Source organism: Otolemur garnettii, unplaced genomic scaffold (assembly GCF_000181295.1).
Source record: "Otolemur garnettii isolate 467f Iridium unplaced genomic scaffold, OtoGar3 scaffold00076, whole genome shotgun sequence".
NCBI classification, from domain to species: domain Eukaryota; kingdom Metazoa; phylum Chordata; class Mammalia; order Primates; family Galagidae; genus Otolemur; species Otolemur garnettii.
Window position 1 is genome coordinate 9,114,628 of NW_003852471.1, and position 18,900 is coordinate 9,133,527.

Below are 18,900 nucleotides of genomic sequence, written 5' to 3' on the forward strand. Positions count from 1 at the left end.
CAGGAAATATCTCCAAGATGTTTATAACTGATGTAACTAATATAACTTATATAACTAAATACAATTTCACTGAGACTGGGATAAAGGCTGTACAATTTCATACAATTTCATTGAGGCTGGGATAAAGGCTGTTCAGAGTATCAGGCAAGCACAAAGGTGGGAACAATACTACCTGGGTTTAGAGAGGCTGGAGTGGCAAAGAATATCTGACATTTGGTTCACCTTTGAGTTATAAGAAATGCTTTGTGCGTGTGAGAGAGAGAGAGAGAATAGAGAAGAGATCAAAAGGACCAAAGCAAACACATGAAATCCGATGGCCCTGGGGCCTCATATGTCACATTTAAACATGATCAATAGACTTCTTTTTAGGAACTTTATTTTTTCTTTATTGTCTTCAAGACAGCAAGAAAGCCTTAGTTCATAAATCCTACCAATTAAGTGCCCATATTCCCCCAAATCATCATTTTATCTCCTGATCAAAATCCAACTAAGAACTCCCTTCATTTCTTTGACTGTGGTACTTAAGAATTAATTTATTCTACCACAGGTCATTTAGTTATTTAAAAAAACACAACAAATAACTATGTTAATATAGTTTCCTGATTGTGCCAAAAGTAAACACATTAGGAAATGGTGAAACAGGCAAAGGACGAGTGGTCCTTCAACAGACACCACTTACCTGTGTTTGCATAAGGCACCTTTCGTTATTACAAGGAGTACCCAGCAGACCCCTATGCCAACAGCAACAGAGTTAAAAACAGTGACCCAGTGGGTTCTTGCCCTGGCAGTAATTGTCAAATCTTGATTTACACTTCCATCACATAAAGTATTGAAATCATTAATTTAACACTTTATGATCTTTATTAACTATCAGTAATAGAGCACAGGAAGGAGGGTTCGTGCCATCTAATGAATAAAGAGTGTTTTCTTGCGCCTGCGCCCATCTTTACGCATTAAGAGGCACCGCAGGTAGCAGTGTTGGCCAGATCTCCGAGCTGGCATCTTTCCATCTCCCAGGGGGTGTGGGAAGCCCCACTGCACAGCAGTAACAATAAATCTAGCATATCCGTTTATGAAATGACTTTGGCAGTAATGACAAGAGGACTTGGATGAAAGTGTATTTGTGGTCTTCCAGCTGGAAGATCTGAGATTCTAAAGCAAAAGGCACAGAGTGGAATGGCAGATAGTGGCTGCTTGGAGAGGAACCGAGGAGAGTTGGGGATCCATGCTGAGCTCCAGGGGAAACTCAAACAAGACAGTCCTTTCAGAATATCCCCCTGCTGCCCAGGATGGGCCTGGGGGATTATTACCGCCATCTGCTGGATGTACTTGGGATTTACAAATGGAAGCTACACAATAATACTTAATGTCTCCCTGTACTGCAGCTTCAGTTCTTCCAGTGAGAAAACAACAGACTACAGAAAACAAGCATTGGGAACGGAACCCAGGTTACAGACATGTTATTGTACCTTAAGAAAGCTGGAGCTGTGTACTGTCACTATATTTCAGAGACTTATAGTATTTAATTGTTGTTGGTTTGTTTGTGTAGCAGAACTGTATAGGTGTACAGTTTGGCCATACATAGTACCCAGGCAACTGGAAATAGTACTGTAAAGAAATAAATCTCTTGTTAAAAATCTATTATACTGTATAAACTTTATACACTTCATATATACTCCCATTCTATACTTTTTGGTGAAAACAGTGGTTTTGTTTATTTTGTCTTGCTTTGCTTAATTAGAAAGGAAGAAAAAAATTAAAAGGAAAAAAGAACAACTATCCCTGTTTGTTCAAATTATTCCACGTGCATCGGGTCTTATGTACTAAACCATCTTTGTTCTTGCTTTGTGGAAAGTTTCCTCTGGTTGTCATGCTCTCTGTAGAATTATGATGAGACCACAATTTTAAAAATGACAAAATTCCTTGTGATGTCCCAGTAAAACTTTAGAACTTTTAGAAATGTGCAGCTAAACACTGATTCTAGTATATGTTTTCCAAAAGGTACTAATGCCGTGACATTTGCAGTGGAAAGAATAGTTTCTGTGGTCAGCTCTGTTTGGAACATGCAGTCTTCTCCTAGAGGTCCGTAAAGCACATAAATTAAAATGCAGGCAGTTGATATGTATTGACAGTTTACCACATACCATTATATGATTGAATTCTCATCATGATTTTACGGAGTGGGCACTATCAGTACTCCTATTGACAAATAAGGAAATGGACGTATGTAGAGTTAGTAGTTTTGTCAAAGTCACACCGAGAAAATTAAGGCCTTGACTCTGACTTTATAAGTCATGTTCACAAGTTCAAAACTATATGCCCACATTATTAATATAGAAAATCATATGTTAGCGTGACTTAATAGGAATTATATTCTATACTGATGATACCTGGCTAAAAGCTTTAAGGAGGAGTACAATAATAACATCTGTTTAACTTTTTTTAATACAACATTTCTAAATCTATTTGGGTATAAATAGGGAAGTCACTAATTTTAGTGGAAGAGTGTCCCATAGATACAGCTTCAGAAATGCTGATATAAGACAGCGTTGCTATAACCGAGGTGCCAGGAAGAAAGTAGCTCTTTACTGTTTCCCTGGCCACTGGTTCCAGCATTAACTGCTGGTATCCTTTCCCTTGACAAGTCGCTCGCTGGTTTCCACCTGACAATTTGGAATAGGGAGAAATCGGGGAGTAAATGCCTGAGGTCTTTGTGGCTGCAGGTGCACCGATCACTGGGACTCTTGGCATAAATGCATAATACTTAGTCCATCCTGCAACAGGGACAAGATTACTTTGGTTAAGCCACAAAGTTGAGTGACAAACAGCATGTTGCTGTTATTGTTTAGTCAATTAAATTGTCCTCTGCATTCTAGGGACTGTTTCACATTTATTACCGGTGAGATACACACTCTGGCAGCGCTATTGAATTCCTTGCTTTGGATTGTCTTATATTTAGCACATCTAAAGATTTAAGAGTGAATGATGGAAGACAGAGTGATAAATTGTAGAGCTTTTCTAAGGATTCCGAAGTTCTGAAGTCCCTGCCAGTGACAGATGGTCTGTCCTTACTCATTGCTTGTCTTCCTGGCAGGACTGGATTTTATTTTTCCTTTTCCCCTCCATCCCTGTACAAGACACTCAGCTTCTTGGGAGGTGAAACAGTTTCATTTGTTAGCATTACATGACTACAGATTAAAGTGACATCAACTCGTATGAACACGTGCTATACTCTTTTTAGATTATTAACACACATTTATACAATGATAAAAGAGAACTATGGGGCAAGAGAAAGAGGAGAAACAGGTTATCAAGGGAAAGCCACACTCCCATGCCTCCTATCATTTCGATAACCAAATACACTGGAGTCACCATTGGATACTTTTCTTACTGATTTGCTACATTCTTTTCATAGCCCAAACATCACATGACCCTTTAGAATAATGTTTCTTATTCATTGTGGTGATAAGTATTATTTTCAATACCCTTAATATTAATATTTCATAACAATCTAAAACATTTTAAAAGCTTTGTTTAAAAAGTGCCAGTGTTTGTTAATTTCTAAAATGTTTGTAAGAATCTATCTACACAGTGAAAAGAAACACAAATGACTGTAAGAAGTGATTGGATGTGGAATCAGTTCCAAATGGAAGAAAAGGCAGATGTTAGTCGAATTGCTTAATTCCCTTCATAGATTTCAAACACGTTCGCTTCTAAAGTAAGAAATGTATTACTTAGGTAAGGAAAGTGGAGAAAGGACATAATTTTTCTATGGAAATAAATATAACGTTTTTAAACATTCTAGGATATCTTAAAGTAATTTCCAAAATTCAAAAGTTACTTGGTCCTCCATGTTATTTATGCCAGTAGGTTGATACAATGTTATATAGGCTCACGTGTTATCATGTGGAAAAGGATTATTATTACTAAGAAATATAAGAATAATTAAATGAATCAACTTGCGATTTATAATACTTAGTTTTCTCCTGTTATCTACAGAAGGAACTTAGAATTTATTTTTATTTAGTATGTCTCTCCTAGGAATGTTCATTATATATTAGCTCAATTTGATATGTGAGAAGCATAAAAAGTCTTATCACTTGTTTCTTGTTTCTTTTTAAAAATTCTACTTCTGCTGCAAGTTTTTACCTCTCTCAATACTCTCTATGTGTGAGTATGTGTGTGCCTCTGTGTCGGATTACTAGACCCACACTAGTCATTTCTGTACAAAAACTCAGAGCCTGGTGGGTTTGCACGGTCCAGGTTATTGACCTCCAGGGATCTTTCTATGTCTCTCACTAAATTCTCCTTCCATTACTGATATCAGTGGCTTCTTAACATTGCCACTTTCAGCAACATACCATTACAAAAACTCAGAGCACTCACGCCAGCTTATTGGTTATGCATGAAGACATTAACCTAGGCCTAAGGAAATTATAGCTCTCTGTCAGTCGACATTTTCTCAGGTAATAAATGCAAGCGTTAACTTTCTTTGTAGAACATTATCAAAAAATTTCAAACTTCTTTCAAACGTGTTGTTATAATAATACATAGATTATAGTTTAATTACATATACATTGATACATGATTAAAAATACAAAACATTCTTTTCATTCTTCAGTGCCTTTTTAGCATAGTTTTTCTTTTCCAGAGGAAAAATGTGTTTAAAAAGTCCTGAATATTCAGTATTCAAGAAAAGGGAAACACCTATTACATGATTTCCAGTGTGTTAAGATTGGGGAAAAGGGCATAGCTGATATTAATACAAATGCTTCCCATTAAAGAAGATGGGCTGGATAACTGAACTACTCAGTATAGACCTAAAATGTAATGTCCCAATATGACAGAGGCTTATTTCGTGTCAACCCAGGACCACAGCAGAAAGTAGGGGAGAGGGAACTGCCCCATGCACAAGGGATAGTCTGTCTCCCAAGGTCCTCTGGTCGCAACGTCACTGTCCCAGGACACTAGACGAGAGAGAGAGCAGACACAAGCATCTGAGAGGTTTATGGGCAGGTCTGGAAGTGGCATACATCACTTCTGCTCACATCCTATCAGCTAGAATTCATCCACGTGCCTTTATAATTCCACCCTGCAGTGGAGAATGGGAAATGTGACCTAGTTGAGTGTTCTGGTAGGAGGAGAAAATTGATTTCATGGTCATCCTACAGTTTCTACCCATGGATCCTCAATTTTGCTCAAAAATTTGCACGAATTCAAGCTATTATGCTACTAATACTATGATGCTAATTGCTCTGATAAACTTTGTATCCACTCATTTGTTTAAATGGAAGGGTATTTTTAATTGTATGAAGTTGCATAAATTGTAGAGAAGATTGGGACTAATAATTTGAGTATAGTCAGTCTCTCAGAAACATGGGAGAGCTTGAAAGCCTGCTAGAGGTTTCCATACAACCTTTCTTTAAAATGTACATGGAGACATACGAGCGAACTTCACCTTGCCCGTACTGAGGGTCACAGATACCAGGTGCCCACCCTTGGTAAAGAGCCCCCAGCAGAGAACATGAAGAATAAATGGTTTATTTATTTAACTGCGATATTGCAAATAAAGTTTTGCTTCTAACAAACTTATACTGCTAAAGTATCTTCTATGTTAATACTCACCAAACGCAGGGAGGCGAGATCATCGCCCTGCCCACCTGACCAAAGGCCAGCAGGGCAATGAGGAGAATCGTGACTTCAGATGCAGCATTTGCCTTTTTCTCTATTGAAACACAAAATCAAGCCCTGTGCTTGATACCATGTTGTGTTTTTGCCTGAAAGTTTATTCCAAGAGGAAGAGTGTGGCTGATGAGTACTGGTTATGGTCTAGAATAGATAAATTACCAATAAATGTCCATTGTGGCTGTTTCCTCCCCCTTAGTTCCTAAGTGCTATTACACAAGACACCTTTTCCCTTAACGATTGCTACAGCTGATCCAGAGTGCTCATAGATTAAATTTTGTTCCCTTTAGTCACATGGCCCAGATTCCCTACATGAAGACAGTCTAACCGACCTGAGTCATCACTCTCCCATTTTAAACCATGCTGCCCGTAACTTGACATTGACCTCGTTGTTTCTCTGAATTCTTCCTGTTTCCATGTTTTAGATGTGTCTTTCCCCGTGTTTCACATATGTCTTCATTTTGTCCATAAATCTACTTTCCTTATAGTCTGTGAAGTCTCTAGTTTGTAGTCAAATCCTAGCTAAGTTCCTACTGATTTTCTACCATTTTGCATTATTGATGATTTTTCTCAAAGATGACTGAAGAAAACTACTCAGAATTTAGCAATAAAGGGTCACCATTATTGGTGTAACTGCCACAGGTCATGTTATTTACATTCAGATTCATCTTTATGTTGAACATTCTACTAGACGTCACATCAGTCCCCGTGACTTTAATGTTGTGTAAATATTGCATTATTATAGAATTAAGGATATCTTACCTATATTTAAGTTTTACAATTATCATTTTTTAGGTTAATAATTTTTTTATTTTTTATTTTTTTTTAGTGTTGGGGATTCACTGGGGCTACAAAGAACCAGATTACATTGATTGCATTTGTTAGATAAAGTCCCTTTTATAATTGTCTCCTGCCCCCCAAATATTATCATCTGTATGAAATTTATACCAAAATTTAAAAAAAAACAAAGATTCTACAAATAATTGTATACTTGGAGAAAATATTAAACTACAGAACAAATATATTTCCAATTATTTTTTAGGATTCAGCATTCCTTTGACAGGGATTTGTCAGTAAGACAAAAAATAGCCACCAGAATGAAATTCTCATGTTATAACAACTCCTTGCTAAGTATTAGAAAGCACCTTCCTTTCAAATCCAATCTTTGAGTATTGTCACTAAAAATAATAGGATAATCCCTTATAAAACACTCTCATCTGTTATACACCTATGGCATGAATCATATGAACATGACTTAGGATATGAATTATAAAATTTGCCAGAATGGAAACCGTGGTGGAAAAGCCAACCCCACTCATCACCCCCCCACACACATACACACACCCCTGAGGCTTACTTTTTTGGCCTAAGCCAAGAATCATTTAGAAAAATATATCCACTTTTTTTTTAATGCCCAATTATAAGTGAGAAATTTGCGCCCAATTATAAGTGTGATATTTGTTTTTCTGTGATTGGCTTATTTCACTTAATATAATAACTTCCAGTTTGTTTTAGTATTTGATAGTCCATTAGGGAAATTACAGTTAATAATAATGTATTCTGTACATCAAAATAGCTAGAAGTTTTATGATGTTCTCTACATAAAAGAGAAATGTTTGAGGTAATCAATATCCCCATTACCTTGATTAATCATTACACACTGTATAGGTATCAAAATAATCACATGTACCCCCAAATATGTACATATAATTATTTTATATATATATCAGTAAAAATCTTTAAAATACACAAAAAAAGAAAAATATATCCAAAGTTAGTCAACCAAGATTGCTACCCATATATTGTTTGCTCTTTGTTTTACATAAGTTTTATTTCCTTGTATATTAGGTCAGTCTAAAAGCTACTAAAGTTTCCTGCCCATACTTGAATGCTAATATGATGTTCATTGATTTTAGTATCTTACACTCAAATAGTTTTTAAATCAGATCTTAGAATGTACATGACAAAGATTTTTGAGAGAACATAGAGCAATTTACTTGGTCAAGATAGTAGCAAGATATACACCGGGAAATATCAGAAGATAAGAAGATTAAGTTGGTGACAGATTGTAGAGACCTACGATGACCTAAAAGTCACCAAAGTTTATTTACAATAAGGATGTGATGTGAGATTTGAGCTCCATATCAGTCTGGCCACAAAACTGTATTATATGTGTATATATATATATATATATGTATGTGTGTGTGTGTGTGTGTTTGTGTAATTGAAACCTCTGGTTTTCTGGGCTTTTGGTGAATTCCATTTTCAAGTTTAATTAGCAAGTCTTCCATACATCTCCATGTCAAATACATACGCTTCTGTGGTGTTTTACTAATAATTTTCCACCCTCAATTGAATAACAGAATCCTGCTAACATGTAATTCATTTTCTATCATTCTCAAAGTATGTCCATTTACTTTGGTTTATGATTAATTTTGACTGACAGCTGGTTTGTTTTCTATTCTAGGTTGTGGAGACTAATTTGGTTGCTTTTGACTGTCACTGGATCATTATAAATGAGGTAAAGCCAACTGCACTGTGTCGCCACCTCCATGTTCTGTTTTCATATATATCATCGCAGCTTTGTCTACAGCCTCAAATTTTTAACAGGAAAGAGAAAAGAAAGTAAACTTTAGCTCCCTGAGTGAATGCTGTTCAATAAAAATAGAATGAAACTTTTGAACAAATTATAAAGGGCTTTATGTGAATAAGATAAATGGAGAAAGTCTTCCCCACTGAGTATCTTTTAGCTTTTTCTGTTTGACACATACTGCCTTCTTAAGGACATCATCTTTATCATAAGTAGTGTTCTTTTTTGGTAAGCAAAGTGAATTCCTCCCAGGGGAGTGCTTGTGTTCCATTTATATTTCAATGTCTCCAAAACTTTCATATCCACCCCCCTTCCATGAGGATTGAATAGTTCAGCATATGAGTATGAATAAACAGAGAACAGATTTTTCCCTTTTCATAAAGAAGTACAACTGTTTTAGAATCCATAGACTTGTCAAATTCTTGATTTCTGCAAAGATAATCTACAAGATTAAAAATAGGTTGCAGCCAGAGACCTGTGAAGTCGATGGCTCTATTTGCACCTGCTGGTTGGAAATGGAAAGGACCATGAGCATCTAGAGTTCTCCTTGACAAGACACAGTATTCACTTATTCATGAATAAAGTCATTGCATTGTTTATCTATGAGGCTTGACAATTAAGTTCGTGAACTCATCCTAGAAAGAAGTGCTACAAACCACGTTGCTGAGTATCACTGCACTCACCAGATGGCCAAGGGGAGCACTTCAAAAGTGACCATAGTGATACCAAATACAAATGATAGAATAATAAGATTTGTTTTATGGGCAAAATAGCATTTGGGGTAGGAATTCTGCTTTTGCAATCAGCAAGATAGGTTCAATCTGAGTGTGAAATTGGTCAGCTCTGTTACTATGGCTATAATCCTCCTCTGCCTCAGTTTGTTAGTTTGTATAATAAGTATAGTAACATTTACTTTACAAGTTCATAATCAAAGTTACATGACTTATTACGCAACACTCTTAACACAGCCTGATGGATGATGTTCAGTCAGTGGTGCTGAAAAAATGCTATCACATTGAAGTTCACAGATCACTTTCTCATACATTATTTTGTGGAATACTGTACATTATTCTATGAAGTACTGCAGAAATGAGATACACGGGGTAAATGATTTGCTTCACCTTACACAGATAAGTAAAACTAATTTTCAGTTTCAAGTTGCTTCTCCTATACCACACCCCACTGATGAAATGATTCTTTTTAGCTCAGTGTAAAAAACCTGAAAACATCCTACAAATCTGTTTTTGGTCTACTAAACATTGGGTTTATATGATATGTGACTATTTCTCATGTCAAATGAAGGTATGTTTCTCTGAGATTCCCATTGGCATATGTATGTGTGAGATCAGATTTTCAATAAATTTCTGATACCTTCTAATTTTTCTAATACTTCTTAATTTTTCCATCTAGAATGATGAGACATCAGGATAGAGGGAAGGACAAAAGGAGGGGAACATAGCAAGCCTTCCTGATAACTTTTCAAATCAGATATTTTCATTTTGACTTTTCTATAAGGAAACTAAGCTTCAGAGATATCAAACAATTCAGCAAATATTATACAACTAGTAGGTGGTGGTAAGGGTTTAAAATTTAGTCCTTTTGAGTGTAATGGTTTGGTTGGTTTTGCTTTTATTTTTCGATAATTACCCTGAGGGTTGATATCTTTGAAATCTCTTCTACCTTAGCTGTGATTTTATGGTAGCCATTCATCCCACTAGCTTTTGTTGTTGGTTTAACTTTTTCCAATCCAATTCTTCTGCCGCTGACATTCTGCCCAGCTCTTACTTGTTAGCGAGTGGGAAAGAGGTTGGTGGATTATTTGTAATTATCCTACAGTTTTAAAAGAGAAAAACTAAGAGTTTCTATGAACTCACGTGATGATTTTATTATCTATTTTAGGTTACATAGAGTAATTCAATTGTTTTTGTCTGACATAGGATCAGAACGGGTTTTAATTATTTTCTAGATCACTTTTTCTATAATAAAGATTTCTGCTAATCTCTTGTTTTTATCTCATATCCCAGTTATGACAGAGAAGATACCACACAGATTTCTCAATGGAAAACAATCAGGAGTCATTTTAGTCATTCATGTCAACAGAGCTGATAGGAAAAGAAAGTGATTTCTTGCCTCTTTAGTCACATGGATTAACCAAAACATATTAATATTTATAATCTTTAAATAGAAATGGTTTTGCATAGGATTTCACAAGGAACCTGTGAATGATTTTTTTTTTTTTTCTAATTCACCTTCTGCAACCTGAATCTTAAAAGTATCAATCCAAGTAGAGCTACGCAGGACACCACAGTCGTTGACTCACTGTTGAGTAGCCAATATGTTCTTTGGAAGAAACTGCTCCTGCGTATTACGTGAGCATAGCCTGAATAGATGAGTATTATTTCACTGGTGACAAATAGCATGGGGAGAATAATAACAACGTGTACTTTATTGTATCTTTCGTAAGCATTAGGACTCATTTTGTTAGACCTGAGTGTGAAATTTTTTATTTTTTAAATTATTAAGTGGGAAAATATTCTCTTTCAATGGACTCTCCATCACTTGGGCTACTATTTTGCAAGATAAAACATCTATGTAAACAAAGCAATCTAACTGGTAAATAACTCAGTAAATGTTAAAAGGATAGAAAATGATACAGAAGAACTCGGTACTATCTGATCCTTCCTACTGAGGTTTTCTATCAGCTACTGTCCCCACGTCATCTTTACCGTCCCTGAAACCCTGATTTCTCTAGGCCTTGAGCAAAGGTGTAATTTCTCTTGGGCAGAACAATACTGCTGAGACCCTAAAAATTATAGTGTTTATAACCCATACCATTTACATTGGTTATTGCTTTTATCTGACTTAGGTTAAAACTCAGAGAATAAGAATGTTTTCTGTATTTTAAACCTTTAAAAAAAATCAGCCAATATATCTGAAGTCACCACTCCTTCACCTGATTCCGTTCAATCATCCTGTTCTCTCTGAAATACACCTCAGGAAAACAGATTCTCATTCTTTTCTTACGCACTTTTCATGTATCTGGTTGTCTATACAAATTTGTAATGGATAAGACATAATTTATTTTAGTTTCTATAAAAGAGGCAGCATGGATTCCTCAAATTTGCTAGGGAGGCAACAAACTCAGAATGCAACAACAGCAAATCCAACAACATGTAAATGCCCGTTTCGACTGAAAATGGAGAACACGAATCTGTCTTGTTGGGTTTGTACAGCTATTGTTTTGTTGCTAATTTTAAAATGGGTTGCAAACATTTAATCTTATTACACCAGTAGTTTTTTAGAGAGGTACTATAAATCAAAGTTAGCATAGTGCATCATGATAGAAATTGATACAGATACTTAAAAACAATGTTTTTTTTTAATTTATTAAGTGTACTATAATAACGAGAGGCTGTACTAGCTGATATAGTGCAATCAATCATATGTTAGGACTTGTTAATAGTATTTATCGTCTTCTTACAATCAGTGGATCCAGCTCAGAATAGCCTTTCCATATAAGTGTTGTCATCTCCTCAGGGCCCTGAAGCAGATGGCCTTCCACTTAATATTTAAGTTTTCTAAAAGTTACTAGGAAGAAGTACACTGTTTAGAACTGCAAGAAGCATAATGCTTTATGCCCTTCCATTCTCTGACAACAAAGAATCTGACTTTTGGTGTCCTAAGGAGAATTTTTACTAACTTCTTATTTAAATACTCTAAGCCATTATTCTTTTAATTGTTACTGAGTATTGCACTTAACCAGGAAGTTGTCGGTTTGGGCTTTTTTGTGTTGTTTTGAGATTAATAAAGCCTATACGTGTGATAGATATTTTTCAGTGTTTCCTCATTTAGTGTTAACTGAACTGCTCACCACTAACCTGTAAAGCAGAAAGTGATCATTCAGGTCCTCTTCCTGTTGGTAGACACCTTACAGTTGATTTTGTTCCATTTGTTGCCACAATTGTCACATAATTAATGTTAAATTTTATGAGTGCATCAAAGGGTCATCTTTGCTAAAGCCTGAACAATAAAAACAAATGAGAAAAAACCATAACCCTTGCATCTATACCACATAGTCACTGATTCATCTCATGACTAAAATCTGCTTTAATCAAAATTCTTTAATACTTTTAAAGCCTTCCTGTGTGTAAAATCAAAATTTCAGCCATCAATTTTGAAAAGTTGGGTTGATAAAACCTTGCCACTCATTTATTCCTTGTATTTTTTATTTATAAACACTTATTGCGGATGAGCCAGGAACTTTATAAAAGAATGGGAATAAAGGGCAAAATGATGGAAAAAGGGGGAAATGAGAAACTAATTCTTTGAAATGATTATTTTTTAGTCCAAACTGGCATCCGACCTAATAGATTTTAAATCTTTCCTCCCCCCAGATTTTATTAATTTAAGCCGAAAGCTGATACACTACACAATTTTCTTACGAGATTTGTTCTAGAAGGCGGCCGCTTCTGGATGTGATGTTCTACCCAGCAGATACTATAGCTGTTCCTTTTCTACCTTGGTCCTTACGCAGTTCAGGACTAAGCTTGCATTAAATTATCAAAGCAGAGTGAATAAGAATATTTTGGTGAATATTTTGACTTGATTTTTACTAATTTTTAATTATCCAGGTAAATTGGATACTTATCTGTTTTGGGAAAAACGGATTTTATGCTTTTCTTCTAAAAAGTAAAAAGAAAAGTGAGACATCCAAACATATATTTATTTGTTTTTTATTACCTATTCTACTTTTATAAATATACGCAATCAAATAAAGAATATTAGAAGGACACACAGGGAAAATAATTTTATAATTCAGGTTCTTTATTTTCCTTAAAGCTCCAGAATTCTGTATCTCCTTACAGAGATTAGCATGTTTGATAGTACTAGGAGAATGAGCACTTGGTAAACTAGTTCTTCATGGATTAATTTAAAAAATCTGACAGTCTAGACATTATTTTAAAAATTCAGATCATTAGAAAATATAGATCCTTATAGATCTCTTAATAGTTTCACATTTTAATATAGAAGTTTACTGATTGTTTCAGTTAAAAGTCTCTTTACAGATTAGGTGATCACCTTAGTGTTTATGTAACATTGCATCTGCTGCCCTTGAAGTATACCTTTTGAAATGCAAGCATTATAGTTCTGCAAATACCAAATAGCTGCACATCGAAGTTTTCATACCACTATTAAACTTCTTGAGATCAAGTGTCAAAACGAAAATTATGAGTGAATTTTTAGACAGTTTGATTCAGAATGGAAGATTCTTTTCTCCCATGAAATAACTTTTTTCCCCTTCCCAATATAATGATAGGCAAATTATACTCAATTCACATTGATAGTTCTTCAGGTATACTTTAAGCTGCTGAGATGCCTGAGAACATCAACCTTGGAAACTCTGATAGGTACCCAGGCTTTCTATGGGTTTGAAAATTATCCCTTCAAAGGCCTGTCTGAAAGATGACTTTATTATTCCTTATAATCTTTAGAAAATTATATGCTGAAATAAGATATTCTTAAACTTTTAATTTCTGTGATTCATAAATATATACTCTAAATAATTCCTATAAGGAAATATACATATCTTACACTGTTCTTCAGAAAGCATATTTTCAATAACGTTCATACATTCATCCTATGACTAGAATACTTTGAATAAAGATCTTGGAATCTCCCTGGTTCTTTATTTATGAAATGAAAATAGACTGTGACTGATTCAAAATGTCTTTTAGTGGAAAGTGAGGTAACAGCTATAGTAGTTAGTATTTTGCTTACTATATAGCAGGCACTTATTACATGCAAATTTGTGTGCCATGATGCTGATTTGTAGAGATGGTGATGTGAATAAATTTTAGTATTGATGAAGAAAAAGTAACCACATATATAATACATTTACTTAATATTATGAGAAAAGAGGTATAATTTCACCACTGCATTTTAAATGAAAGTTTGTCTGCACAGTACAGAATTTTTTTTAAATGGAAAGACATTGATTAGCAATTGTAATATTAATTCACGTTAAAAGGTGTCTGATTAAAGTTAGAGGTGAAAATGGAGTTGACAGGACACTGTTTAATTCTTCTTTGTGAGTGAATGACAGAGAATTAAAAAGCAACCTTTCTTTGCCAGACAGAATTTCTGGTGACCAGTGAAATGACACAGACTAAAGGAAAAAGACTGCATTTTAAATGGAGCAAAATCATTTTTTATGGTACATTAAGAATTGATTAATCACCTAGAAATCCAGGATATTACCCCGGATCCAGCAGCTAGCAGATGTTATTTTATTTTCAGAAACTCTATTTTTTGCAGATCAAAAATGAAGGATAATATTTTAAAATCTAATACATGCTACAAAGAAGAATACTCAGTTCAGTCAGACAAAAAAGAACATTTACACATTGTGAATTACTTTTGTTCTTTCACTTTTCTAGAATAATTCCTCTGATCAAAAGTAAGAAATGCTTACTGCAGCCCACAATGTATCTTGTGTCAAATCTTTTGTTTCTGCTGTTTTAAGCATATATTCAAACCAGTACTATGTTCATAGCACAGCCTCATTGAAAGGTCACAAATGGATACTCTTACGCACAAACTGCTTTAGTAAAGATTATCATAAAACTAAAATTATTTTGAATGCTTTTACTTTCATTCCATTCAGACAGATGTATGTTACTAAAATATTATTTTATTATTATTTCTACATCCATGATTAAATATATACCTGGAGTTGGGGAGAGAAGAAAGTCGAAATTATACTTCCGTGAGTTTGGCAAATACTGTAATGGGCAAAACTAAACTCATTTAGATAAAGAACACTGGGTTTCCTCCTTCACTCATCCTGATTCTGACTGTATTAAACAACTAATTTTTCAGGAGGATCCTCTGGCTAAGTGGGTAGGGCTCTGGCTCCAGATACCAAAGGTGGCCGGTTCAAACCCAGCCCCAGCAACAACAAAAAATAGCCAGGTGTTGTGGTGGGCACCTGTAGTCCCAGGTAGTCAGGAGGCTGAGGCAAGAGAATCGCATAAGCCCAGGAGTTGGAGGTTGCTGTGAGCTGTGACGCCATGACACCCTACCAAATAAACAAACAAAAAAAACCAAAAAAACTAATTTTACATTTTTATGTAGACCACAATTGCCAAGAACTCAATTAACTTCTTTATCTAAAAGTTAGTGAGTGCTTTATTTAATCTGTTTTTTACCAAGAGAAACATATGACTTAACTCTGATAGTTGTAAGAAATTATTATAAAAGTCTTAAAAAGTAACATCTCCTATTGCTCTATTTATTTCATCACTTAAAAGCCTAATTTTTCATTGCTAAGAAAAATATATACTCCTCTCAAATTGCATCTGTTTTATAGATGCTCAAACATACTTGAAATCTATTAATGAATAATAAAGCGTCAGAGCCACTTACTTTGTGACTTTTTAAACACTTTGATCACATCTCTTTTTTCTAAAGTGTTCAATATAATACCTTATAAACTTTTTAATAAACCACATTTAAGTCAATTGCTCTGTTTAACATTGTTTTGGCACGAACGTACATCACTTAAAGCACAGGCTGGAACTACAAATGAGTTGAGCATTTTAAAGAAAATGTGCTGCTTTTACTCAGAAATGAGCTAAGCATTAAGCCAATGTATTACAGTAACAGAATCCCTAACATTTCCAGATCACAGCTCATAAATGGTTTGTGTTTCTCTTACTGTATTAAAGTATTTCTAATTCTTCCCATTCTTATCTTATCTTATAGGAAATAAACGATGTGGATGTACAGGAACTTGTAAGAAGGTCAATTGGAAGGTTAACGATTATTCGGCAGACATTTCCAGTCCCCCAAAATATAAGTCAGCGATGTTTCCGTGGCAACCATCGAATATCTTCAACGCTGTGCGATCCAAAGGATCCATTTGCTCAGAATATGGAGGTAGAATCCAAATGCTGGTATATTGCTCCCCGGGGGTTTGTTGGAAGATTGCAATGAGAGCTGCTCCAACCGCACTGGATTCAGAATTATGTGCATTGTCATTTCTGAACAATGTGTTCTGATGGGAAGAAAGTGCTAAGAATTTGTGTCTTTATCCCTTTTTATTTCATTATAAACAATATCTACTTGTTTAATAAGTAAGGAGTATTTTCTCCTAAACAAGTAGATCCATAGCATTTTCCATGGGAGTAATCGATCCTCCTAATTCCAAACTCCAAAGCTAACGAATTTGTTTGACTTTTCTAACATAAAAGATGCTTATTTTTTTTTAAATTAGTCTCCAGTTTGAATCACTTCAACAACAAAAACTACTTAGAAATGTAAAAGTGTTACACAGTCACAGTCAAAGTGAGGGAGGTAGCTGGAACTTCACCATCCATAGTCCAACAAAGAATTTGAAAGTAAATGAATTAAATCTCTGACCAGCAAAACAGAGAACACCAAATCCCGCAGCTTACTCCTAAAGATGCCATTTAAATACTCACTTGAAGCCGATTTCTTTTTTTCTAAGGAAAATCCTATCCGATGTTTTTTTCTTTGCACTGGAGATCTCTAAGTCAATTTGAAGGGGGTGTTAAGAAAGGCAGGCACGCTGACAGCAGCAGGGAGCCATAGCAGCACTATGATGGCAAGAGACAGAGAAAGAATCAGACACAGCAGCTCAACTCAGATATCCTATCCTTGTAGGGCTTTTCCTGTAAAAACTAATCTGTGGTATAAAACAGTTTCTAAACACGTCTTGTGCATAGTATTTAATATTTCAACAATAACTCTGAGATGTAAGTAAAGCTAAAGTCATGGCCAGTTTTAGAAGTCAGGAAACTGTGATATATTTTGGAAACCTATCTTTAAAGCATTTGCTGCAGAAAACATTTTAGTACTTAGAGATGTTTAGTTTTAACAGTTTAGAAATATAACCTTAGGAAAACCAGTTCATCTCCACTAGTACTAGATAAATAAGATGATTTTGCAATTTTTGAAAAATAGCTCACATCCTCTCTCTCTTTAGTCACCTTTGAATATTTTTAGATGAATTACCATTCATCCAACCTTTTTTTTTTATTTTTTTTGTTTGTTTCAGGCTATTAGAGGGTACCCATGTTTCATGTTTTGTTTACGTACTCTGTTGTGATACAGATTAAGTGAACGTTATACTATCGTTTCAATCATTGCAATGAGCAGCCTGACTCCAGCATCCTTGCCCTGGAACTTTCTGTCCTCTGCTGGATTGTGCGCTCCTTTACAAATAGGTCCCTTCCAGGATCTGACATTGTAAAATTTCATAATATACTCATTTATCATTTTCTCCGTCATCTCCACCACAGTGCTCTGAACCTTTTTGAATATTGGTAGATTTGAGCGTAAAGAGAAGGCCCCAGTTGACGTAAGCCACTCTGATGCTTTGACAAACCCTTTTAAATTTTAGTAACACCTTATCATGGCTCATCTTTACAAATTAACAGGTGGTCATGAGTGTAGTTGGTGTAAAAATGATCAAATTCTAAATGGAGTAAACAGGAAGTAATTTCCATTGAGAAAATAATGAACCATGAATGATTGACTGTGTCATTTATGGAAAGCAGACAGCACTGCACAGCACAGTCCCCGAGGAACCTTTCTATTCCAAGAGGGGAGGCCCTTGCTATCAGGAAACAGATATTTTATTTATCTCTATAATTCCAAGTTTATCTGATGGATTAAGGTTGTGCCTTCTCCTTAACCAATACCTCCCTTTCTATTCTCCCCAAACCCAATGAAAGAAAACAGAACAACCGCTATTTCTTTGAGGATTTGTTTACTTCCTTCAAATCTGTGATGGAATTTGACTATTTAATAAGCAAAGGAAAATTGACAGAAACTTCTATATGTGATGATTTATAGAATTAAGAATCTGAATACAGGGTCCTTGAATTGAAAATGATCCACCCACAGTGGAACCGTTGACGTACAGCCTCATCTTGGTGAAATGTCTTTTTCACCAAAATTAGAGAGAGCTACTTAGATTAAATTCTGGTCAACAGGATACACTGACTAATAATTTAGGAATAGGAGATGCCTAAGAGAAGTCATTTTCTCAACATAAAGTCTGTAAAACAATACAACACTTGTGGAATTCAGAAGGGTGCAATTAAAACTGGTTTTACAAAACAAGTATACAAATGTGACTCAAGTCAACTTCCAAAAATAGAAACCCAAGTATAAGTCAATATAGGGAAAGGCAAAGGGGATACAATGACTCTGTGTAGAAATCTGGGCTGTTACCTCGCTTTAATGTTCATAGAAAGGAAAGGAAAATTTAGAAAACGCAGAATGTTTCACACATCTTTAAAGGGTGCCAGGAAGATTAAAAACTCAGGATTATCTGAAGTTGTAAAATAAATATTAAAAAACACATTTTCACTAGAAAATAGAGTTTTTAGCAATATATGAAACAAGAAAGAAGTGACCCATTTATTGCTTGATAACACAAAGGTTAGCTTGGCTGCTAAGAGATAGAAAACAGAAACATTAAGTCCTTTTGGTGCTATTTTCACCATCTAGGGGTAATAGTCTTTAATTGGAAGGGTTAGAATAAAAGTCATTAAAAGAAAGTAAACCACGGGTTGGAAGGAGCAGGGGTTTGGAGA

The 18,900-nt window shown here is 35.0% G+C and overlaps 1 protein-coding gene across 1 annotated transcript in view; it reads left to right on the plus strand.

Annotated features, from left to right (window-relative positions):
• Nucleotides 1–18,900, plus strand: part of GRID2 (glutamate ionotropic receptor delta type subunit 2) — a gene marked incomplete at its 3' end in the record, with an annotated part of 1,213,016 nt that overhangs the window by 794,745 nt on the left and 399,371 nt on the right. Inside the window, exons 5-6 of the mRNA XM_012807815.1 lie at nt 8,153–8,206; nt 16,040–16,213. Coding sequence (XP_012663269.1) covers nt 8,153–8,206; nt 16,040–16,213 — 228 coding nt within the window. The remainder of the gene's footprint in view (nt 1–8,152; nt 8,207–16,039; nt 16,214–18,900) is intronic.